The 25,142-nt window shown below is 39.1% G+C and overlaps 3 protein-coding genes across 3 annotated transcripts; 1 reads left to right on the plus strand and 2 right to left on the minus strand.

The window, feature by feature from the left end:
• Window positions 1-663: 663 nt before the first annotated feature.
• Window positions 664-11,128, minus strand: LOC134677063 (exocyst complex component 3). Its single transcript, XM_063535543.1, has 13 exons — window positions 10,958-11,128; window positions 10,765-10,874; window positions 10,147-10,295; window positions 9,441-9,636; window positions 7,904-8,158; window positions 6,873-7,154; window positions 6,351-6,533; window positions 4,377-4,535; window positions 4,022-4,129; window positions 3,548-3,727; window positions 2,880-3,125; window positions 1,638-1,784; window positions 664-1,275 (listed from the first exon to the last, which is right to left on the minus strand). Exons 2-13 carry the CDS (start codon window positions 10,867-10,869, stop codon window positions 1,027-1,029), a joined length of 2,259 nt encoding a protein of 752 aa, XP_063391613.1. The 5' UTR covers window positions 10,870-10,874; window positions 10,958-11,128; the 3' UTR covers window positions 664-1,026.
• A 1,345-nt stretch (window positions 11,129-12,473) lies between these two features.
• On the plus strand, window positions 12,474-16,616 carry LOC134677265 (UDP-N-acetylglucosamine--dolichyl-phosphate N-acetylglucosaminephosphotransferase). Its single transcript, XM_063535729.1, has 5 exons — window positions 12,474-12,749; window positions 12,929-13,043; window positions 13,302-13,515; window positions 14,659-14,890; window positions 15,466-16,616. Exons 1-5 carry the CDS (start codon window positions 12,610-12,612, stop codon window positions 15,950-15,952), a joined length of 1,188 nt encoding a protein of 395 aa, XP_063391799.1. The 5' UTR covers window positions 12,474-12,609; the 3' UTR covers window positions 15,953-16,616.
• A 4,372-nt stretch (window positions 16,617-20,988) lies between these two features.
• LOC134670979 (uncharacterized) lies at window positions 20,989-24,527 on the minus strand. Its single transcript, XM_063528803.1, has 2 exons — window positions 23,591-24,527; window positions 20,989-21,005 (listed from the first exon to the last, which is right to left on the minus strand). Exons 1-2 carry the CDS (start codon window positions 24,525-24,527, stop codon window positions 20,989-20,991), a joined length of 954 nt encoding a protein of 317 aa, XP_063384873.1.
• Window positions 24,528-25,142: the final 615 nt, after the last annotated feature.

Raw genomic sequence — 25,142 nt, forward strand, 5'->3', positions numbered from 1 at the left:
CATGAACAGTACACCGCTAGAGGGTTTACTTCGCTCGGTCGATGAGAATCATTAAATAATATAATTATGTTTTTGTTTTTATGTAAAGATGCAATAAATTAAAATACGCCAAATTTTTATCAGTATTTTGTGTATATTGTACGTACCCAGTGTCCGGGGTAAGACTGCTTATAATTTCACGGGATTTTTGTAATCTTGTCTTGGGATTGTGATATTCCTGAAGATGTCGACATCCTGTTGGGAAATAAATTAACGTCAATAATCTTGAAGAAATTGCTACAGTGTACCGTCGCCATTAAATTATCTGAACAAATCCCCTCTATCTATTAACAAGACGTTAAATTTCAAGTTCATCTAGTATCATGCCTGTCACGTTCTAACAAGTATGTAAGTGCGAAAGTGACGCATGACATGACAAGTGATAAAAATGCGACCATGATACCCCCGCAGAATTATAAAAAGAGTTTTCAGTTCGGATACTTACATAGTTTTGCTGTTTATTTGGGAATGGAATAATTGAACACGGATAAGCCACGGATTTTAACTAGAAATATTGTAATTTATTTTATACAAGTTTATAATATGTAAGTTTATTGTATGTATACCTATATTTTAAATAATATTTTTTTATATCTTTTAACTACTTATAGTTAAACAAAATTGAACAATAAATAATACAAAATTAAAATACTCTTACAAGTCTTATTCTTCCATAAAGTATTTTTGCAATAATCAATATCCTTAAGCAAATTTAAGTGCTTCGCAATCGTGTTCTTTTTTGTGCATTTCATCTTGTAGGCACATACTGTCTGATTCGAATTTTAAGATACGCCAATTAATAGATTAAGAAACGATATGGATTTAGATGTGTCAGTATCAAAATTGTTTGAATAAACGTCATATTTGACACAGACATATTATTGTCTAATCCATCTCGTTTCTAGATCTATTAACTGACGTATTTTAAAGTTCGAATCGGGCCGATATTATGTGTTACGTGTAGTCCGAGTATAACATCGGGCCGCGTTACAAAGCGAACCGCTCCAACAGCCTATCGCTAAACGTGATATCCTTAAAGAAGTCGTGCATGGTGGTGGCGCGCGGTCGGGCGCGGGTGGCGCGCACGTGCGCCGCGGTGTCGCGCACGTGCGCGCGCGGCACGTCGCCGCGCAGCGCCAGCAGCCGCACCAGCTGCTCCTCCGACATGTTGGGGCACTTGTCCAGGACGCCGTGCAGGTCCAGCGAGAGCATCTCGATGTCTTGGCAACGGAGGACCTGAGAAACGGTGTTGGCCCGGTTTGTACCACAGATTTAGGCTCCAGTTTGGTTATTACCGTACACAAAAGTAACACATCATGATAAATTCATGCATTCACGTTACGATGGCGGTTGACGAGAGGAAATGAAAATTTAGAAATGACACTGCACATGATTTATATAAAACTGTTAGATTTCGATGTCTTATCTCTAAAATTATTTTACTTGTGTGAGTTGTGTGTATGTATATCATTCGTTCTATTCGTCCTTTCGTTGAGGAAATAAAATTTGAAGTTATCTTTCAAACAACTTGCATGGCAAATAGGTGTAAATCATCTTTCATTAATTATAATTGGTTGTCTTGTGTGTTCGATACTCACCTCAGCCAAAGAGCTGATGACCTCAAAAGGCCAGTCCACGTTGACGCCCTCGGCGCCTATTCTCCGGAAGAAGGACCGTATTTGGTTGGCCTCCTTTACGATCTTCGTCGCTGCTTGCTGCGCTTCTTCGACAGTTTTGAAAGTCACCTAGATTACATGAATATTCAAGATGGTATTCCACCTGACTAATGTGCATTGCGTCTCACTCTCTCATTAACAGAGCTCGGATAGGGTGAGCTATTTGCCTTATAATTTGACATGTCTTATGTCATATATAAGGCAAATAGCTCACCCTATCCGAGCTCTGCTCATTAAGCAAAATGTGAGATGCAAATACACATTGGACCAAGATATTGGACAGATGGAATACCATCCTAAGTTATTGGAGAAACATAAGAAGCTTGTTGTAGATTATTTGATTTAACAAAACTAAAAATTCCGACTGTACTTTAGGCCAGGATCATTTTTTAGGGTTCCGTACCCAGAGGGTAAAACGGGACCCTATTACTAAGACTTCGCTGTCCGTCCGTCCGTCTGTCACCAGGCTGTATCTCACGAACCGTGATAGCTAGACAGTTGAAATTTTGACAGATGATGTATTTCTGTTGCCGCTATAACAACAAATACTAAAAACAGAATAAAATAAAGATTTAAATGGGGCTCCCATACAACAAACGTGATTTTTGACCAAAGTTAAGCAACGTCGGGAGTGGTCAGTACTTGGATGGGTGACCGTCTTTTTTTTGCTTTTTTTTTGCATTATGGTACGGAACCCTTCGTGCGCGTGTCCGACTCGCACTTGCCCGGTTTTTTATTATTATTATGAATGGGCTTACTCATGGCCACAGAGTGGCAATAGAGCCCTTAACTTTTTTGCTTTCCCGCGAACTGTATTTGGAAGACCAGTAGGCCAAGCACATGATTGGCGCGACAGTATCTCGCCGCGAGATAGACTACCCGTCTTTTTCTTACTGTATTAATTAAAGAGGGACGTGTAGTCTATCTCGCGGCGAGATACTGTCGCGCCAATCATGTGCATGCCCGGCTGTGCTTTAGGTAATCATGTAATTGTCTACATCATTTTAACAAGCCCGAATTCAAAGAGGTTGGAATTTATTTAACATTTGATTACAGACAAAGAACGGAATCGTCCAATTTCCGTCAAATTGTTGTATTTTTTTTCTAAAATATTTAATAATTAGATTTCAGTGATTGATTTAATAAAGTTTTATTATCATTTACCTTCTTAGACAACATGGCGGTTATATACTTCTTGTACACCAAATTCTGCGCTTCATTTATCACATACTCAAAGTTTTTCTCCCTCAAATGGTTATAGTCCTGGAAGTAGTCTTCCAAGGTGACGCAAATGGTGTCGACCGGGATGGAGGACGGCAGCCATTTTGACGTGAACAGGTCGTCGAAGTGGACTTCGAGGTCCAGGAACGCCTCGTCCAGGAGGAACCGGGCGGCTTCGTCTCTTAGTTTCTGTGAAGAAATCGGGTTTTTACTTCTCATAAGTATAAGGTAGCTTTATGAATAGGTTGCATAAATCTATGTCTATGTCTTCTAAATAGACTCTAATACACAAATATAACTTGTTTGTAGACTGGCTTTTCATTTGAGCCAATAGCCACAACCAGCGGAGAGGCTAAACCAACTTAGCCTTGGTTCACTGTGTACGTGTGGCTCACTCTATCGAGCAGCGGATTGACCTTGCACTCGGCGGGCGCGGCGTGCCGACCCGAGGGCCAGTGTCTAATACCGCAGTTCACCGTGTCGGAGTGGCTCACTGTGTACCGTAATGGGTTGAACAGGGTGTCTAACATGCCATCGGCAGGTGCGTCCTGCCGGTCCGGGTGCATTGTCTATTACCCCGGTTCGCTGTATCCGAGTGGCTCACTGTGTACCTGGAATGTATCTAGCAGGGTATCGAACTTGCGCTCGGCGGGTGCATCGTGCCGGCCCGGGGGCCAGTGCCTGGCTTGCGTCTGTTGTGCGAGGCGGACCATTTGTTCGCTGTTGTTGACTATTGTGATCATGTGGTGCGTGAAGTACGCGCAGCGGGAGCGGTCGGAGAAGTGACTGTTCTGTAATATAAATTGATTATTGAATACTACAACGATATCTACAGGAGAACCAATACCCTTAACGTCAAGCGTCAATACATATGAACATCTATTGATGTAGCCAGCCAAACTTAAGAAAATATATCGAAGATTTGGTTAAGATCTGAAGGTTGTGGAGTGGAGACCCTTCGGGCTTTAAAAGGGGATGTATGCCGGCCTCGAAACGCACGCCCCGATGCTGACCCCGACCGCCATACGTTGGCCCTCGGTAAAGAGTAATGAGGGAGAAATCAAGCTGATTTGATGGAGTCATACCTTGAACTGTAGCACGCCTTCCCTGTACATGTTGCCATAGCGCGTCACTTGCTCGATACTGAGCATCAATGCTTTGAAGGTGATCTCCTTACTTATCGTTTGAGTAACCTATGAACAATAATGACATTTAGAAATTCAATAGTCCAATAAAAACTGGCAATTGGGAGTGGACATGTCTTATGCTTTCATTCCATGTAGTGGAGTAACCCACCTAGCAGTTCTGGTGAATCATCTGAACTGGTACCCAATTTAGTGGTAACTCACCTGCAACTTAGGTTTAATCATTTGGAATGTAGCTCCGTTCCTTACAGCTTTTTATTAAGGTTGTACCGTAGCGTTAGTCAAGTAGAGTTACCTGCAGATTCTGGTCGATCATTTGAAATATGATGACCGGCGCGTGTGTGTGGTACGCGTTGGAATGTGGCTCTACTTCGGGCGCGCGGTCACCGTTCCATTCGGCTCTTTCTGACTCGAGAGTCTTCTCCATCCATTCCATGTAGTTGCTCTCCATTTTCTGTGGACAAAAGATGAATTTAAACTAAGTTTAGTTCATAGTCTAGAGACATTAAAAGCTAGGGAAAGTCTCCCAAGACCAGTTTGGCGTGGCAGCAGGGGATCGGGTAGCTGACCTCCATTTCATAAAGTATTACACAGTAATCACACTATTATATAGACGGGTACACAACACCCAGGATAGTCGCGTACTGTCTGACCAGTCACAAGCTAAATATATATAAACTAGGGATGTACCGACTAGTCGGGAAAGTCGACTATCCGGCCTCATTTGTAGTCGGCGATTAGTCGGCGACTAGTCGGCAAAAATGGCCGATTAGTCGGCACTTTATAAGTGATAGAAAAACAGGACAAAAAGACATAAACAGCACATATTTTCTTAAGCTTTTCACCTATTTTACTCAAATTCCTATTTATGGTGCTTACGAAAACTTTTGTTCGAATTTTTGACCGTGTGGTCACTTTCTTATGTCCGATTTTACGGTCGTCGTATGAAAAATATAGCCTTAGGATATTTTATTTTATTTTATTTTTAGCGTTACTATTTATATGATAAATAGCGCGACGAAAGCTGTAAACCAATTGTTTATTAGTGCATCTGAACCGAACTTAGACTAAACTAATGATCTAAACCGAACTTAGACTAAACTAATGATCTGGCCGACTAGCCGACTAGTCGGCCGACTAATCGACCATCCGAGCGCCGATTAGTCGGCTAGTCGGCCAAATCAATAGTCGGTACATCACTAATATAAACCGTGTAAACAATTTCAATTTATTTTTGCCATGTAGGTATACAAGATACACTTATGTCCGTCAATTATTGCACATTTTTCCTTATGACTATTACATACCTACTTAATTAATTAACTAATACAATTAGCAAATACAATTATCCCATACATCTTTTTCATCCAAATAGTCTGACACTTTATAGTACGATTTTTCTATTAATTTATGTTTGACAATTTTCTTAAATTTATAATCTGGCTTTATTATATGATTAGGAATTTTGTTGTAGATATGTACTGCCTGACCAATAAATGATTTTCGAGCCTTAGCAAGTCGTAAGCTGCGTACAGCAAGTTTATCTTTATTTCTTGTGTTGAAGATATGATTGTCACTATTTTTCGGAAGATGTTCGTAGTTTCTCCTAGTGTACCTATACATAATAACTTCATAGATGTATTGTGACGACAGTGATTCTGATGATGTTGACTTTTCTAAATAGATCTCTCAAGGATGTTCGCGGCTTCAGATTGTAAATGGCACGTACAGCTCGCTTTTGTAAATATGCTATGTACATTAGCAGATTTTCCCCACGTCAGAAGGCCATAAGACATGAGACTATGGAAGTAGCTGTAATTAACCAATTTAGCCGTGCTTGTGTCTGTTAACTGTCTTATGTGTCTCACAGCATAAATAGCAGAACACAGCTTATTAGTTACTCAAAGAAGTTATGTGCGAAACCCTCTGTAATTTTGAATCTACTGTCAAATCAAGAAAAACTGTACTATCTGAGAAGTCTAGAACATGATTTCTCAGGACCAATTCTAGTGTGTTGTTTTTGAGTCTGAAGAGAAGTTGAGAATCTAATGCATTTTGTTTTTTTGAGGATTTGAATTGAATTGAATTGAAATAGCCTTTATTTCAGATAAGTGTTTTGTAGTACCTTTCCTTTTTATGTTAACATATATGTATGTCTAATCTAATTTATATCTGTATGCCTTTTGTAGGCAAAGGCCTCCTCTAGCTCTTTCCATTTATCCCTATCCTTTTGGGGATTTAGTAGTAAATTATTTATTGTGAAACACACCTGCAGATACTCGTCGCACAAGTCCTGCAAGCTCTCCTCGCTGAGCAGCGGCGGCAGCGTGGACACGTCGATGTTGAGCTCCGGGCTGCCCATCAGCTCGGTGCCCGGGTACGTGTTCAACACCCAGGACAGTAGTGTCACGTATTCGTTGCCTTCTAGACCGCTGTCAACTACGCCTTGGAGCTGAAATTAATGGGTAAATTAAGATCTGCTTAGGACTGATTTCGGTTTCTAGATGTTTATAAAAATGTGAACTTACGCTAGAAGAGAGGCAGGTGTGGTACATATTGACGTATTTGTTAACAATATCGTAATGCGGCGGGAAACACGGTACACATAGCGTCTTGACCACTCTCAAATCCTCCAGAATCAGCTGCCTAGTCAGTTCCAGGTATTTGACAAGCCACAGCTTGTTGTCCTCCCGCTCGTCGACGCGCGTGCCCTCGGTGCGCTGCGCGACGGCGCGCTCGAGCTTTGACTATGACTGTAGCCTATGTTTTAACTGTATATAAGGGTACTTACACTGGAAGAGAGGCAGGTGTGGTACATGTTGACGTATTTGTTAACAATATCGTAATGCGGTGGGAAACACGGTACACATAGCGTCTTGACCACTCTCAAATCCTCCAGAATCAGCTGCCTAGTCAGTTCCAAGTATTTGACAAGCCAGAGCTTGTTGTCCTCCCGCTCGTCGACGCGCGTGCCCTCGGTGCGCTGCGCGACGGCGCGCTCGAGCTCCTCGAAGGCGACGGTGCGCCAGTTCTTGGGGCGCCCGGGCGGCATGAAGCCCGTTTGGCTTTGTTGCTGAAATAATATGGGGATTTTAAATTGGAATATGCCAACGCTAATTATATATGCCAATTGGAATATAGAATTAGGGTGGTCAAAAAAAAAATTTTAGCAGTAAAATTTCTCAGTTTCATGATTAGCAAGGATAGTTGAAATTTTGTGAGAGGGGTGGTGACGCGGACGATGGAGGGGGTGAGGAGGGTTGATGAAAAATGATATCGGTCTATATAGCGTCTTCCATCTATTATGTCGTAATTTTCGCGAAATGCAATCCAGTTCTCGACGTTGACAGCTTAAGGAGATGGCGCTGCATGATGCCGTGTTTTGTAGTCACTGAATCAAACGTTAACTTTTGACAATCAAAATTACTACCGCTTAGCGCCATCTACCTCAGCACAGAATAAATAATAGTACTAGGTACAGAAGACTCACTCTCTAACAAAACGCGTCTGTTACGATCAGCACAGATATGGCCGCTAGGTGGCGACAGCGCCACGCGCGGCTTATGGCAAACCCCAAAATTGGGGTCGAACGGATGGAGTTTTAGCTACCTGTAGCAAAGGGACGAAATCGCGGAGTGAGCCACGCCTGACCTCAGTTATCAAACTTGGAACCACGGTTTTTTCTAAGAGCTTACTAATCTTCTTTATATAAGTAAATAAACAATGAATTTTTGGTACTTTGACCATCTGAAATATAAAGTCAACGCTTAAGAACGCTTGTTTTCATAGCCGTGTGCCGCGATTTTTATAGAGCAAACCTACCTCGAGCGCCATCTGATCCCTCTTCTCCTCCCTCTCAATAATCCTGAGCGCGGTCACTATAACCGTGGGCTCCTTGCGCACCGTATTCAGGGTCCGGGCCAGTATCAGCTTGATCTGCTTCTCCAGCGAGTTGGAGACCATCTCCACGTCTTCGAAGTAAGCCTTGAGCATGATCTTGTCGTGCGAGGACTGGTTGGGTAGCCGGTGCAGCTCGTAGAGGAGATCGTCCCGTGAGTTCTCTAGATCGTTGAGACACTGTAACAGAGGTATATCGTAAATAGGGTAGATTTCAATACGAACTGAAGGCAATCTAATTTAGACTTTAAAATGTAGTGTTAAGGTTGAAATTCTATTAATATTCTGGGAGAGGGTTAAAGGTCAAAGGTGCAAAGTTTTGGTCCATTTTTGATAATCGGCTGACACTGTGCCTTATCTTATAGTAGGACCAGGGATGTTGCGGATGCAGATTTTTTGACATCCGCGGTTGCGGATGCGGATATTTGAAGCCTCACATCCGCATCTCACATCCGCGGATGCGGATATTTAGACTCACATCCGCGGATGCGAATGTCAAGATTTGGTACTTAAAAAACGTCAAATATTACATTTTTAGCATTTTATTTATTTATTTATTGAGAAGTTCAACAGCGTTTACATTACATTTTTTATTTAAACAAAACGAAACGTTTAGTATTTGAGCAAGAATATAGGTGAGTTTTATATAATAAACAGTAACGACGAAATTACCTAACACTTACGACGCCGGCGCCGCCGCTAATACGTTCCTAGACTCTGTGCGGAAATAGAAGAGTCGTAGAATGTATTGGATCCCATACATTTCACGACTCTTCTCTTTCCGCACAGACTCTATTACCGACTTGGTCGACATCCGCATCATGCGGATGCAGATGCGGATGTTGAAAATAATGCGGATGTTCCGCGGATGCGGATGCGAATATCCGCAACATCCCTGAGTAGGACTAGCTGAACATTCCAAAGGGCCAAGATTACCAAAATGGATTCATAGATTCATAGGTTGTGCCAACTGGGCAAGTTAACAATTCGTAAACTGTATTGCAAAAACATTAGATCTGACAATGGTCACTTAAAAATGTTGCTTAAATTTGCTTATGAGGCTGTGTGATGTTTAATTGTGTAAGTATAATGTGCGGTTGGGTTTACGTAACAATAGACAAAGGATTACCCGTTTGGGGCCAGCTACAAATCGAACGACTATACTATTGTTATACTGCCTGCTACAAACGAGTTTGAAAATGAAATTATCTGATAAAGAACTTAAGGCGCATGTTTACATTACGTTTTCATTTGAGGTACAGTCACCAGCACTAGTTGCTGAGCGGGCGAGGTGTTCAAAATGATCTTAACGCGATTTTATTGTTAAGAAAATAAGAGTGTGTCAAGGTAATTTTGAACAGCTCGCCTGCTTAGCAACCTGCTGCTGACTGTACTTCTTGCTTATCAGGGCAGTATAGTTCAGACAATATAGAGTACTATAAGCTGATGATAAATGATGTACCTGATGCGCATGCAGCAACTTCCCTTCCCCGATCCACTGCATGGTCTTAGCCACACTATCCGGCACTGTGAATATATGCTTCAGGCTGTCCATGGCCGTCACATACTGCGAGTGTCGCGAGTCCTCTTCTCTTACAGCTTGTAATGACGCGACCAGCGGAGGCACGCCCTTTAGAAGCTCCTCTAATTCGTCCATCCTAAAAAACAAAGAAATGTGTTGGTTATTTATAATTGGTTATTTTGTGCCTATTTAACATTGACATCATTAATTCATTATAGTGAACTGAGTGAACTCTTTTAAAAATAGACACAAACATTTTGGGTCGAAGCACAAGTGGACATTGTTACGCTAGCTATAATAATAATAAAAAAAACGCAAGCTAAGCTCATTCATAAATAATAATGTACTCGTGAAAAGTAGGGCTACTTTAACATCGCAAGCTCTTCATTTATTCCTGGCAATGTTTTATCGCCTCAAACAAGCCATTTTGCCAAGAAAATAATGTGCAACAGGTTGGTCTGTTACAACCTGCCTCGCCCGAGGCATCAGGACCAGACCCCAGGGAGGGAATGATTTTGTTTATTGTAAAATAGATAAAATTGAAAGTAGTAAGCTCCAAATGGGCTTAGAAATGTTAAAAAAGTAATATTAAGTAATATTTACTGATTATGATATGAATGTAATGTGTAAAAAAAGTTTTCCATACTTGAGACCAATTTGTTGCACATCATCAAGGCACTCCTGGAGCTGTTTCAGCCCCACACTGACCCCGTCTAGCTTGCCCTGCACCGCAGACTTCAGCTGAGCCTCAATGGAGGCCTTCTTGTGAGTAATCCTTTTCTTGTACTGCTCAACCTATAAAAAAAATCAGTTCAATAAGTTTTTAGGTACTCCTTAAAAGGACAATTATATCAAAATTAACCATGGTTGTAATGAAAAACTAAAATATGTTAGCATCCAAAACATTTGTAGTTTTACAGATAAACAGTTTATACACAGAAAGAAATATGAATCATATCAACTAAACAATATGATAACCATTTTTGGGGGCGGAGACAGGAAATTCATGGCAATCCCTATTCAACTTTTATATTTACTAAGATTCCATGCTTTAATGAAATAAAGAATATATATGTAAACTGTAACAACAATAAAATAAATATGCTATAGTCATTATTACACTTAAGGCTACTTGCACCATCCAGGGTTGGCCACTAACTCAGAGTTAACTGTAACACAGGGCTGAATTGTACTGGTGACTCGGGGCCTAACTGGTTAACCCGAGTGAGTGGCGCAAGTGGCCCTTAATACAGAAAAAACAAACCTTTTCTAGTTGACCTGGTCTCTGCATCATATTTATAACCATTTTTTCTGCTGCTGCTTTTGCTTCCTCTTCTATTTCGTCCATGGTAGACATACTGATGCTCATTATATCTGGAAACGAATATTTGTTCTGGCTATATTACGAAAACAAGCAGAAATTTAGTAAATAACTTAAGATTGTATGCTGTCATTACCTTATTGAATGCTAATAGTTCTCCAGTTTATTAATAGTTTATGTCACTTTTACAGTATACACACGCATTCAAGAAAACAAATAATAAATCGTTTCCTATGATTTTTTGCGCTAATGTTCGTAAATCCGTTCCGAAAACTTGTATTTATTTTAGGCTTACAACGCTTGACAACTTTTCAGTAATTATGACAGATGACAGTCACAAGTTTGAACCATCTCATGAATTAAAAATCTGATTCGAGTGATTCGGTTATCGTAGCTGCGTTTTTATACATATCTAAGTGAAATATCATTAAAAAAAATAGACGCACATTCTGAATCCACTTAGATGGAATACGTACATAATATTTATTAGTGCATTCGAACTTAATATACATACTTATAAAAACATAATTAAATAACTAACCTACAAAACTTAAACTATATCTAAAAATAAATAAAACTAAACTTAAAATAAATGATTACAAAATATCCACCTGCGGCATGGTGCCGTAGATGCTGGCAGCATTTCCTCGCTGTATCGCAATACTTATTCTTTGCGCGAGGAAGCTGCCAGATCTACGATCCACTTAGATTGATTTTTTAACAGGGCTGCCAGTACATAAATCTTGATTATGCGATCCTGTGCCCGCAATTATACGAAATTCGATTGCATTATACGAGTACAAAAAAACTATTATTTTAAATCGATTTTTTAATAACTGGTCAATTTCGGTTTTTGCGGTAAGCCCCCAAATTGCGGGGATCTTTCTCTTTTACTCCAATGACAGCGTAATAAGAGTGACAAAGAAAGATGCCCGCTATTTGGGCACTTGGATTTTCGCGGTTTAGCCCGCGTCGACGTGTATTTTTGTAATTGCCGTTCCATTAAATCGTATAACAGTATTGGCACACTGTTTTTTGAAGCATTGACAGTCGTTTAACATCGGTGTTTTTTTCGTATCCAATTATACCGATTAACCAACTATACGACATGTATACGAAAATAATTTCATTATACGAATTTCGTAGCCTATTATACGATCTGGCAGCCCTGTTTTTTAATGTCTAATGCTCTCTTAATTTAATCAGTGGCCTATTTTATAAAGCTACAAATTACAATTTACAAGCGGAAGTCTCTTTCTAACCCTATGCATTAGAACGAGATTTCCGCTTGTAAATTGTAACTTGTAGCTTTATAAAATAGGCCACAGAAAGCCATTTTAAAAATTAAGTTTAATTAATGTTTTATTCCCTCATAGTTTTCTTCTGTTATTTAATGTAAAGCCCCCTCCAGACTATCCGCGTGAATCGCGGGCGAAGCCGCGAACGCGAGTGTGGAGTCCAGAACGCAGACCTGCGAAATCGACTCCACACTCGCGTTCGCGGCTTCGCCCGCGATTCACGCGCATAGTCTGGAGGGGGCTTAATATCCATTTTTATTGTTTAAAGTCAACTTAATCTTAGTTTTAGAACGACTGTCACAAACGTCAATAAGTTCAATAACATGCCAATGAGACTGACACACGTTTGTGATATCACTGCAGCGGTGCAACAGCGGTGTATGCACTATTATTGCTATTATACTATTCTTTTTGTGTTAGAATGTAGAATTTATACTGAATATATAACATGTTATAATTTTAAACCAAAACATAGAGAGTAAAAAACAATATGTGGTCTATAATAATTTTAGTTATATTCTCAATTATTGCTTTTCTGATTACCGATGAATTGATACCCAATTTGAAGGAATTGTTCATAAAAGCTGGTTTAGGTGGGATAGATTTATGTAAAACTAGCAAGGAGAAAATGTAAGTAATTGCAATTTTATATCCGTAACTTTATAAAGCTTTTATATCTTAATTGAACTATTTCTTAAATTGTTTCTTTATAAACTTGAACTCTTGAACTTTGAATACTTATAATTAGTATATCATTACGGTTTATCTTTTAGCAGTATAAATTATCTGACTAACCGTTTTGTTTCCAGTCCTGAAGCGTTGGGAGTGGTCTCAGGATGTGTATTTCTGGTGACATGTTTCTTATTCATTCCTATAGTTTTTGGCAACAGCCTTATGGACACTGCAAATTTCCCTCATAATGAAGTAAGTGGTTTATTAGTATTAAAAACTATACTTTCACCTTTGTAGTAATTCTGAAATATACCTAGTACTAGGACAAATAAAAATAAAGATTTTTATATGTGCCATTTTTAACCTAAAGGGTACTTACTAATTGTAAATCAATAAGGTGCTTTTTCCATATAGACTTAATTTTAAATCAACCCTATTGACAACAGACAATGTGGTACCTTTTGGTTGAAAACATCACTTATATGTATTTTCTATTATGTTTGTTTGTAGTTTGCAGAGTTGTTAGCAGCCCTCCTGTCCATATGCTGCATGCTGCTGCTAGGGTTCGCAGATGATGTTTTAGACCTACGGTGGCGCTACAAGTTACTGCTGCCGACTATAGCATCCCTGCCTTTGCTGGTGGTCTACTATGTCAATTTCAACTCCACTACATTCATTGTACCAATGCCTTTGAGGCACTGGCTCGGAGTATCAATTAATATTGGTTAGTATTTTTAAAGTAACAGAAGATTTTCCTAAAGAAGTTCTCGAAGAAAGGAAAGCTCTCATACCAAAACTCATAGAGGCAAGAGAATCAGGGAAGTACGCCATAATAAAATATAACAAGCTCATTGTAAAGGAAAACAACCATACAAAGCAAGATAAAAGGAAAAGAGTTCCTTCTTCCCCCCCTAGTACACCTCCAAACAGCTTTGGCCCAGCCGGACCTCAAGAACGAATCAAGCAGCCAGCTAAACAATCAAAAACTACCCCTTTTGACGCTATGGCAAACAGAAAGATCCCACGAGAAGAAGCGCAGCCACAAAACCTGTAAAGACACACATCGGAAACCGGAAGACACAACACACAAAGGAAAAATTATTAACCAGACAAAGAAAATCCACAATAAACCCCCAATCCGGCTGGTCCCCGTGGGGGTTAGGACCAATCCCTTCCAGCTCCTATAAGAGATAGCTCCAACACTGAAACAATAAGAAATAGCTCCAACACTGAAACATTAAAAAATAAAAATAAAAATAAAATAAAAAATGAAACAAATAGAACTGAAAAGCAGAAGAATTAAGAACAAAAACAAAAGTGGAAGACGCTAATAGAAAGGAATGGAAACAGCTGGGAGAGGCCTATGTGTCACAAGACACGCCGACCACTAATGCGGACAATCAAATATGCTAGTTTATAAGTTAACTTGTTTTTATATATAATACCGTTTTAGTTTTTGGCAATAAAGGCTTTTATGATTTATGATTTATGAGTATTTTTAAAGACAAGTTAATAGTTAAAACTGTTATTTTACATACTGATAGAGCATGATCTGGCTAATCTGGCACTAATGCTGGCAGAAACATAAGCAAGCTGGCAGCTGGAAGGCTAAACTAATGAATAGTTGAAATTGGAGAGACGAGTCAACCCTTTTATAAGTATATTGAAAAAGTATAACAAATAGATTTAAAATATGACACTTTATTACTAGTTTTTGGCTATTTCGAAATGTGGCAGATTTATAATATTAATGCAACTTCACATAGTTAATTTGCACTACAAAAATTTCACTGCAGCTGTACAAGCCATTTTCTACCCGGAAAAGGAAAAAAGATTGTTTTCAAGAAAGTTGAATATTCTTTTTCAGGATTTCTCTACTACATCTACATGGGAATGTTGGCAGTATTCTGCACAAACGCCATCAACATCCTAGCTGGGATCAACGGCCTGGAGGTCGGCCAGTCCGTGGTCATCGCCATCTCCATCATCATCTTTGACATCATCGAGTTAAGGGGAGACCAGTACAAGGCCCACACATTCTCACTACATATCATGATCCCTTACCTGACTACTGCACTGGCATTGCTGAAGCACAATTGGTAAGCAACCCCTTCATTAGAAAGTAAACCTTATTTGTTGAAACATAAAGTGCAATATAGACTTGTACAAATACATAAAATCTTAGATATTATCGAGTTCACACATTCTCACTACATATCATAATCCCTAAACTTGACTACTGCACTGGCTGTACTGAAGCATAATTGGTAAGCAAACATCATTGGAAAATAAACCTTATTTGTTAAAACATAAAGTGCAATATAGACTTGTACAAATACATAAAATTTTTGATATTATCGAGTTGAGGGGAGACCAGTACAAGGCCCACACATTCTCACTACATATCATGATCCCTTACTTAACTACTGCACTGGCATTCCAGAAGTATAATTGGTAAGCAAACTTATCATTGGAAAATAAACCTTGTTTGGTAGCAGATAAAGTGCAATTTGACTCGTTTGTACCATCGCTCACACTGTGAACCATCCATCGGTGGACCTTATTACATTACAAAAGGCATACTGTTAAGAGACTGTTAAGAGTGTTGCTGTTTGTACTAAAAATTGCAGTTTGACTGTATGGGTATTTTAAAATAAATCCCATTTCCTTCCAGGTACCCGTCCCGAGTGTTCGTCGGCGACACGTTTTGCTACGTCTCCGGCATGACTTTCGCCGTCGTCGCCATCCTGAGCCACTTCAGCAAGACAGTCATCCTCTTCTTCATACCACAAGTCATCAATTTCCTCTACTCAGTACCACAGCTTTTCCGTTTCATACCCTGCCCCCGCCATCGCCTCCCTAAATACAGCGCTGAACTAGATTTACTACAACCTAGTAGAACTGTTATAGTTAAAAAAGAAATGAAACTATTAGACTCTTTAATGCTTGAAATCTTAACTGTGCTACGCTTAGTAGATAGAAGAGAAGACAATGAAAGCATAACCATAAACAATTTGACTTTAATAAATTTCTTTTTAATCAAACTTGGGCCTATGTCGGAGGTTAGATTAACGACAAAATTAATGCTCTTCCAAGTTTTATGCACTTGTATCGCATTTCTAATAAGATATCCGTTGGCGTCATATTTTTATGACACGTAATTAGGTAAGAATATTTCCATTTAGTTTTAAGATAGATAAATACTAAATGAATGTTTTTACAAGTGTTGTTTTCGTTGCGTTACTTATTTATATTTTATGAATATAGTGTTTCATGTAATTAAACTCAGAATTTATGGTAAACTGATCACAGTCGTCGAAATAGTCAACTAACCATATTTGAACCTTATTACTAATGACATACGGTCCACTAGTAAATAGTCAATTGTGTTTGTACAGTCAACATCATTAGTAGCGGTTTAAAGCGACGTGCCAACCTCTAATACTTTCAGAATGGAAGTAAATCTACAGTTCTCGTTCAATAGTATTTAATTTTTCAGAATTGCAGATTCTTTTGACGTGTAGTCTCATCCGTTACTTTTGATGGTCACTGTAGTAACAGCAACACTCTGACCTCGATGTACCTTATGTCTTTGTAATAAGGTTTACATTGTCAGTTGATAATGGATTCACATTCTGGCAATCACGTTGTGCATAAATGGGTGAAAATCTCGGGTGAAAATTGACTTGCCAAGTGAAGTAATGAGTTGATCATTAGTCCTTGTTTGATCTGATGAAATATTCAAAGAGATAGAAGATTGTCAACAAGATTAAATATTAGGCATGTAAAATATACCAATTTGAGATAAATATTAACAAAAGTAAAGATTTTTTTTACACCCCATATACTAACATTTCTATACAAAATCAAATAGATTATTTAGGCAGTAGATTGCAGTGTTAGCCGAACGTTTATTGCAATTAACCATTATAAATTGAAACGTCAATCGTAACGGATGGTTACAGTTTACGGTGCAATTTATAATTGGTTGCTGGTCAATAATGGTTAATTGCATTAACGTTTTGACCAACACTGGTAGATTGGCCAATGGAACAGTCATTTTATTATCTGGGATATGACAGTTAAATACCAAATAAAATTGAGAACTTTTAGATTCATTCTCTCATTTCAGTTTTTTAAGAAGTTTTGCGTGGTTTTACTAATAATTAGTCAAAACACAAAAATTCATATAAATATCATATATTCATATTCATATTCATTTATTCATAAAATTACAAACTTTACATGTCAAAAGGGTTATTCATTAATTAGGTCCATTTCAATTAAATTACAATTCATTAAAATAAAATAAAACAACATAAAAATAATCAATACAATTCAAATAAATAAAATATTAAATTAAGTAACGATTAAATCATAATTATTATATTCTGACATGTCATAAAATGCATTTCTAGTTAGCCATTTTTTTAATTCGGAGTAGAATGTCAGGTCATTTTCAATATTTTTAATGGTGTCGGGTAGTTTATTATAGATACCTGGCCCTGCAACGGATACCGTTTTGTTGGATTTAGCAAGTCGACAACATGTCGAGTCCAACATATTATTGTGTTTTTGTGTAATACGTGCACTTTTAATCTAGACACGCGGCAGCGTGTCAAGCCAAGTTTAGTAGTTTATGTAACTGCTACATAATGAGAGGCATTAAAATACGAGTGTGGGTTTAAGAAACGAACGTTAGTGAGTTTCTTAATAGAATCACACGAGTGTTTTAATGCCTAATTATGTACAGTTACATACACTACTTTATCTAAACACATACTTAAAACTAACTAAAAGATAAACTGTACGTCAAATGGCGGTGAATGAAAACTTTTTTCACGCATGTCAACATCCGTAGTTTTTTTTAATTCCTAGACAAAAGAATGAAGTCCCTATTCTCATGTCACTCGAGATCAAATATCGTGCGGTTTATATTTAAAAAACATACTAAATTGACGTTTCGTATCGATAACTGTTTTAATATCTATGGATACTAGAATAGAGACCTACTTGAGTTTTGACTGCTGTTCCAAATTTAAACTGATAACCTACAAAAATCTATAACGTTATGTACATTAAAGTACAAATTTTCCTGCTACCACAGATAAGAAAGTTCTCATAGTAAAATTGGTTGTAATAAAGCTTGTCATTTCCTACGGTTTCCGAACGCATTACAGAGCACTAATGACATGTGTGTAGATAAATATTTTTATTGGAAATTGGTGTATGTTACTTCTAATATATTTAACTATGTAAAATAGGTATTGTGACGTGAGTGTCATTATATTGCAATTTATGAAGAGTTGCCTAGCGGGGGTTCCGTGTGGAGCGTATGATATAAATATCAAGATATTAAAATCAGAGTTAGATGTAGATGTAGATGTAGTGTAGGGACGCCTGGCCGGAAGCAGGCGGGCTGTCGATCGCGTGCCGCGTTCATTCAGCCCGATTCCCTGGAGTCGGAGCTTCAGGTTACTGTCCCGGCGGCATTCCCTCACCATTCTCCTCAAATCTTCTTGTTTTCCTGCAGAACAGAAGGACATCTTTGAGTTCGACGTCCTTTAGTTCGTTCTCTTTTAGTGTGTCTTTGCCGAATGTATTATATCGCGGTGCCGCATACATAATACATTCCGCTAGTAGGTGTAAGCTAGTCTCCTCCTTACCACAGTGTGGACAGGAGGCATCTCTGCTTATCTCCATTATCTTAAGGTGTCTATTGAGAGTGTTATGACCTGTAATGATACCTGTCAGAAGTCTCAGACTGATCTTACCTACCCATATAACCATTCCAGTCGCAGAATCATCAAAGTGGTAACTAAATGTCAGATGTGTCGTAACAGAGTCCACACAATGTGTCTAGAATTGTTTCGAAACAAAGTGTCGTCGCCGTGTGTACACTTTTCCGTAACAAGGTGTCGACACATTTGTGTGCACTTTGCGTGCGGTTTGCGACTAAATCTGACAGCAAATTTGTGACAGCAAATGTCAATTTAAAATACCTCTTGAAAACCAAGGTTTGTCAAACTACTATTAGTGTCTCGTGTGCTCGTAATTCTAGTAAGTCATCATGGGCGATGCAAATGATAATAATCGACCAAAACGTCCAAAACCATATAAACACCCAACACCCGTCAACCTTTTACAGAAAATTTTTTAAAGAAATGCAATAAGCTACTTAGGTCAGCCAACGAATGCTCCAAAAAGTTGTGTTGCTCAGAACACAATTTTTGACTCCGTAACTTGGTTTAGACAAGTTAGGAGGTGAACATATCAAAAGTCCCCGGCCGTAGCCCTTGAGCGGGGGGAAGAGAGGGGGCTTTGAAGGTCCCATTTTCCGGTTTTTCGATGATATCTCGGAAACTATGCATCTTAGCGACATGGCCACTTATACAAAATGAAAGTTAATTTAATTTGTTATTACAAGTTTATTCGTCAATTTTTTCGATATGTTGAATGTTTTGAGATATCCGCTCTTGAAAGTTTATTTAGGGCTCTCAATTTTATCTTGATATATCTACATCAGTGAAGGTGCTAGGCCGTGTATGGTATCGTTTTCGTATAAATCTGGTTTGCTGAATCCATTTAAGGTATCACATTGGCACCATTCCACAAAATTAAAAAAAATCTTTTTAGGGTTCCGTACCTCAAAAGCAAAAAACGGAATCCTTATAAGATCACTCGTGCGTCTGTATGTCTGTCCGTCTGAATACACAAAATAGTTCTTTACCTATAGATGACAGGAAAACCTATTAGAAATGTGCAGTCAAGCGCGAGTCGGACTTAATGTACGGAACCCTTAATACGCGAGCCCGACTCGCACTCGGCCGGTTTTTTGAAACTCCTCTTGACGCTTAACCGCTGAACCGCTTTCGTTGAAATTTGGTATAGAAATAGTTTGCGTCCCGGAACAGGACATAGGATAGATCTTATAACCAAAATCATCTTTTGAAGGTGTGAAAAGTAGCGTGGAAATTTGTACGAGAAATCAATAACCGCTGATTCGATTTATATGAAATTTGGGATGGTCTACATCTTTGATTTAGTTAAAAATGATAAAAAAACATGACTTCAAACCTAAACTTAAACAGTATTAACTTCAAGAAATCAATTCTGAATTCCCCCCTACACCTCATTTCACACCTTTAAAGGATGTTTTTTGAGATAACTTATTATGTCCTGTCTCGGGACTCAAAATGTATGTGTACCAAATTAAAATTAAAATTGTTCAGCAGTTTAAGCGTGAAGAGGAGTTTAAAAGAAAGTATTTTAATAAGTTTATATGATTTTACTTCGGAATGGTGTCAATGTGATACCATAACTAAATTTGGTACTGCGAATTTATACGCGCGAAAACGATACCAAACATGGCCTCGTAGCTTTACTGTTGTAGAAGTCAAAATAAAATTGAGAGCCCTAAATTCTTATTACTTGGCCAAACTTGTGTAGAAGGAAAAGGTAAACTAAAAGTCTTCGGCAGGAATATAAGACACAAATATATTTTTTTTGCGTTACTATTTCAATCATCAAATATAAACATACCTTGATTATATTATTCTAGTGAGATCCTCGTAGATAAACAAAAACATTTACTTAAAAAATTACAAGATCGAAATGTCACGGAACTTGTGAGAGTAATATGTGAAAAATAAAAACTTTTATGACAAAACAATCTGGACACAATTTAAGAATCACCCAATTGCGTCGAGGAATCATCTGTAGTTTTGCTTGTTTCATTACCTCCTCGCTTCTTTTTTGTCCTTTGTATTCAGTAGCAATTTGTTAGATCTGAAAATAAAGATAACTTGCGTCGTCACGGATGTCGATTTATAGGTTTTAGGGAGTGCAGAATTCGAAAATGATGACCAGTTTGGATTCCAAGATGTCTGCCGTGCACTTTGTCATATAAGCCGTCATGGATATTGATTGATAGGTGTTAGGAAGAGTAGAATTCGAAAATGATGACCATGACCAACGTGCACGGCAGACGTCTTGGTTTCCAAAATGGTCATCATTTTCGAATTCTGCACACCCTAAAACCCATACATATAGTAAGTAGTTCGCCTCGAACTGTGAACTCGCGGTTTGCCAAACAGATCAATTGAATGCAGTGCTACTTAGTCTGAGATGGGCATTTCGTAATTGATTCCTGATTCCACGATTACTTGAAATTACTTTGTAATCGGATTACCGATTCCTAGATTACTTTGTAATCTAACAATACCGAATTACTAAGTACAATTCCATTTGAGGAATCAGGAACCAATTTTTCGAATACTACAATTACTAGTAATAGAAATCAATGTCGATTCTTCATTAGGTACAGGAATATATATCACTTGATTCCTTTCAGATTACATTTCGTACTACTACATAAGTACATTTCGACTTCGATAGTAGATATAGATGTTGTTGACTTACTAGGATGCATCTACCGATACCTTATTTGAAACAGGTGTGCAGATTTCGAAAATGATGACCATGACCAATAAAACGACATCCATGACGACTTTTAACATAGTGCATGGCCGCCATCTTGGATTCCAAAAAGGTCATCATTTTCGAAATCAGGGCCCCCTAAAACCTATAAAACGACACCCATGACAACTTTTATGACTTAGTGCATGGCCGCCATTTTGGATTCCAAAATGGTCATCATTTTCGAAATCTGCGCCCCCTAAAACCTATAAAACGACATCCATGACGACTTTTATGACATAGTGCATGGCCGCCATATTGGAATTCAAAATAGTCATCATTTTCGAAATCTGCGCCCCCTAAAACCTATAAAACGACATCCATGACGACTTTTATGACATACTGCATGGCCGCCATCTTGAAATCCAAAATGGTCATCATTTTCGAAATCTGCGCCCCCTAAAACCTATAAAACGACACCCATGACGACTTTTATGACATAGTGCATGGCCGCCATTTTGGAATCCAAAATAGTCATCATTTTCTAAATCTGCGCCCCTTAAAACCTATAAAACGACATCCATGACGACTTTTATGACATAGTGCATGGCCGCCATCTTGGAATCCAAAATGGTCATCATTTTCGAAATCTGCGCCCCCTAAAACCTATAAAACGACATCCATGACGACTTTTATGACATAGTGCATGGCCGCCATATTGGAATCCAAAATAGTCATCATTTTCGAAATCTGCGCCCCCTAAAACCTATAAAACGACATCCATGACGACTTTTATGACATACTGCATGGCCGCCATCTTGAAATCCAAAATGGTCATCATTTTCGAAATCTGCGCCTCCTAAAACCTATAAAACGACACCCATGACGACTTTTATGACATAGTGCATAGCCGCCATTTTGGAATCCAAAATAGTCATCATTTTCTAATTCTGCGCCCCTTAAAACCTATAAAACGACATCCATGACGACTTTTATGACAAAGTGCATGGCCGCCATCTTGGAATCCAAAATGGTCATCATTTTCGAAATTTGCGTCCCCTAAAACCCATAAAACGACACCCATGACGACTATTATGACATAGTGCATGGCCGCCATCTTGGAATCCAAAATGGTCATCATTTTCGAAATCTGCGCCCCCTAAAACCTATAAAACGACACCCATGACGACTTTTATGACATAGTGCATGGCCGCCATCTTGGAATCCAAAATGGTCATCGTTTTCGAAATCTGCGCCCCCTAAAACCTATAAAACGACACTCATGACGACTTTTATGACAAAGTGTTTGGCTACCATCTGCATGCAAGACATTTCTATTATTTTTACGTACAAAAATGGCCCCCTGTCAACTTCCAACCGAGATTTAATCGATAATTTATTCGATTAATATTCAGATTAACTCTATTTCAATCTATGTTAGGTCGACTAAACTAATCGCGTTTAAAATTTGAGGATTAACTTTTTTTATTCCATTAGTCGAATAAACAGTTAATCTATTAATGCCCATCTCTGACCACGGCATTTTTACACTTTGAGAATATCTGAAAACAAATGAACACAAGGAGCCATTTTGCAAATCCGGTAACTTTGTTATTACTTTTGACAGCGCGTGTCATGTGTCTACACAGAGTCGACACAAAGTCGAAACATTTGCGACTACTTTGTGACTGCAATATTTCTCAGCCTTAAACCATATTTATACATCATAATTAACAAGTTTCGTAGTATGTAAAGCATTATTTCTGTTATTTAAGTATAGTATACGCATCGAAGTACTAAAAATGCATCAAATAATATAGTTATGAACACAGGCACTGAGAAGTAAACAATTTCATTTCCGGCTAAACTAAAACAATGTGGTGGCGCGTTGATTATATTACACTTAGTTTATCAAATCACTCGAGCAGTTTAATTCCCCATAATAATTTAAGTCCTATTGTAATATAAATGCAAACAATATATAATTACGTCTTGTAATCCGTTTTAGAGATGGCGTATTAATGTCACTTATTTTTATTTAAGCATTTTTCCATCTGACAGTTTCCATTTGACAGGAACAAAATGAACGAATGAACGAATGATTTTGGCATAAAGTAGTCGCAAACCCGAAACAATGTGTGCACACGGCGACCACACTTTATGTCACTTTGTGTCATGTGTCGACCCTTCCCCATTTCTGGTAACTGTGTCGACACGGCGACGACTCTGCGACTGGAATTGTGACCGAAACAGACGGTGTCGACACAAGATGTGTCTACACCGCGTCGTAACGGCGACTGGAAATGGTTGTATGGGTAGTTTCAGGAGATACCTGGTTCTCCTGTGATCTATGCCTTTGATCATCATCTTCGACTGTCTACATCCAGTTTCTTCTTCCCATTCTCTTTGTGCTTCCATCTCTTTTACCTTCTCTATGACTCCCTTCGTGACGTCCGCTGACATAGGTAGAGCCGGTTCCGGACCAATGTGTTCCGTTTCCGCCCCCATCCTTGCCATCTCGTCCGCTTTCTCGTTACCCGTCACTCCTTGGTGTCCTGGTACCCATGCCACCGTGACGCTTCTTCGTTTGCCTATCGAGTTGAGCTCCTCCCGACATTCTCTCACAAGGGAGGAGGTAACCGATGTTTTCTTTAGTGCCTTCAGTGCTGCTTGGCTATCGGTATATATTACAACAGCACCTTCCTGCTGCACACTCTCTTTAATTATGTGTGCACAGCGCGCTATTGCACATACCTCTGCTTGAAATACGCTAGCATACCTACCCAACGGTATTGATACCCTCTCTCCCAGTTTAGGGATTACTATGCCTGCTCCTGCTAGTTTCGTTGAGCTTCTTCTAGAGCCATCCGTAAAACAGATAGTCGTCGGGTGACTGACTTCTACCTTCCAGTTGTCTCTCTCTCCTATATGTATCCTATACTTCTTGTCAAATATCTCCTGCCTTTTTATAAGGTCGTTATTGGCCATCAGCATCTCAAATTTTGATAGCGCCTCTTTTTGTATCAGCGCGTGTCTCTTGTCCACACAGCTTCCTCTCCATTCCTTGCATGCTTTCATTCTATACCACTGTTCGGTGGCTCTTTTCTCTACCTCTATCCAGAGTGGCTTCAGGCCTAGCATTACCTCCAATGCATGTGTCGGGGTCGTTCTCATGGCCCCTGTCATCATGAGGCACGCTAATCTCTGTACTTTGGTTAGGTCTTTTTGGTATTCTTTAATACGGGCCCTGTGCCACCATATCACTGCCCCGTATAGCACCCTGGGAAGTATCACCGCCTTGTAGATCCAGTGGATCATACCTGGCTTCAGTCCCCAGTTCTTCCCCACTGCCCTTTTTTTGCATTGACACAGTGTTCTTATGGCTTTTGCCGTCTGTTCTTTGATGTGAGTTTTGTATCTGAGTGTACTGTCTAGAGTCACTCCCAGATATTTCAGCTAGTTCACCATTTCTATTTCTATGCCTTGTATCTCTAAGGGTCTCATCTCCTTTATTCTCTTATTAGTGAATAGCACTAGCTTTGTTTTCGACGGATTGAGATCCAGTCCTCTCTCTCTACACCACCTCAGTACCTGTCTGAGGCCTTTTGCCATTATATCTCTTATGACGCTAAGAACCGCCCCTCTCACTAGTAGCACTCCGTCATCAGAGTAGGCCTGCATATACATACCCCCTCTGTTGAGCTCCTTCACCATTGAGTCAAGAAGTAGGCACCACATCAGGGGGGACAGACATCCCCCTTGTGGGAAGCCTCTTCTTGGACTAATCTTCTTTGATACTCCTCCTAGCTCCGCCGTTATGGATCTGCCTTTTAGCATTTTTCCTATCCATTTTGCTATTGTCGGTCGGATGCCCTCTCTCCTCAGGCTTTCTTCTACGGCGTCGAAAGTAGCCTTATCAAAGGCCCCCTCTAC

The sequence above is a fragment of the Cydia fagiglandana genome, chromosome 1, assembly GCF_963556715.1.
Source record: "Cydia fagiglandana chromosome 1, ilCydFagi1.1, whole genome shotgun sequence".
NCBI classification, from domain to species: domain Eukaryota; kingdom Metazoa; phylum Arthropoda; class Insecta; order Lepidoptera; family Tortricidae; genus Cydia; species Cydia fagiglandana.

Coding starts and splice junctions, on each gene's coding strand:
- LOC134677265 (XM_063535729.1), top strand. CDS start 12,610: ATGTGGTCTATAATAATTTTAGTTATATTCTCAATTATTGCTTTTCTG. Junction 12,750..12,928: donor AAAACTAGCAAGGAGAAAAT/GTAAGTAATTGC, acceptor TTTTGTTTCCAG/TCCTGAAGCGTTGGGAGTGG. Junction 13,044..13,301: donor CAAATTTCCCTCATAATGAA/GTAAGTGGTTTA, acceptor GTTTGTTTGTAG/TTTGCAGAGTTGTTAGCAGC.
- LOC134670979 (XM_063528803.1), bottom strand. CDS start 24,527: ATGATCCACTGGATCTACAAGGCGGTGATACTTCCCAGGGTGCTATAC.
- LOC134677063 (XM_063535543.1), bottom strand. CDS start 10,869: ATGAGCATCAGTATGTCTACCATGGACGAAATAGAAGAGGAAGCAAAA. Junction 9,637..10,146: donor GTGCAACAAATTGGTCTCAA/GTATGGAAAACT, acceptor TTTGTTTTTTAG/GATGGACGAATTAGAGGAGC. Junction 7,155..7,903: donor GGGATCAGATGGCGCTCGAG/GTAGGTTTGCTC, acceptor ATATTATTTCAG/CAACAAAGCCAAACGGGCTT.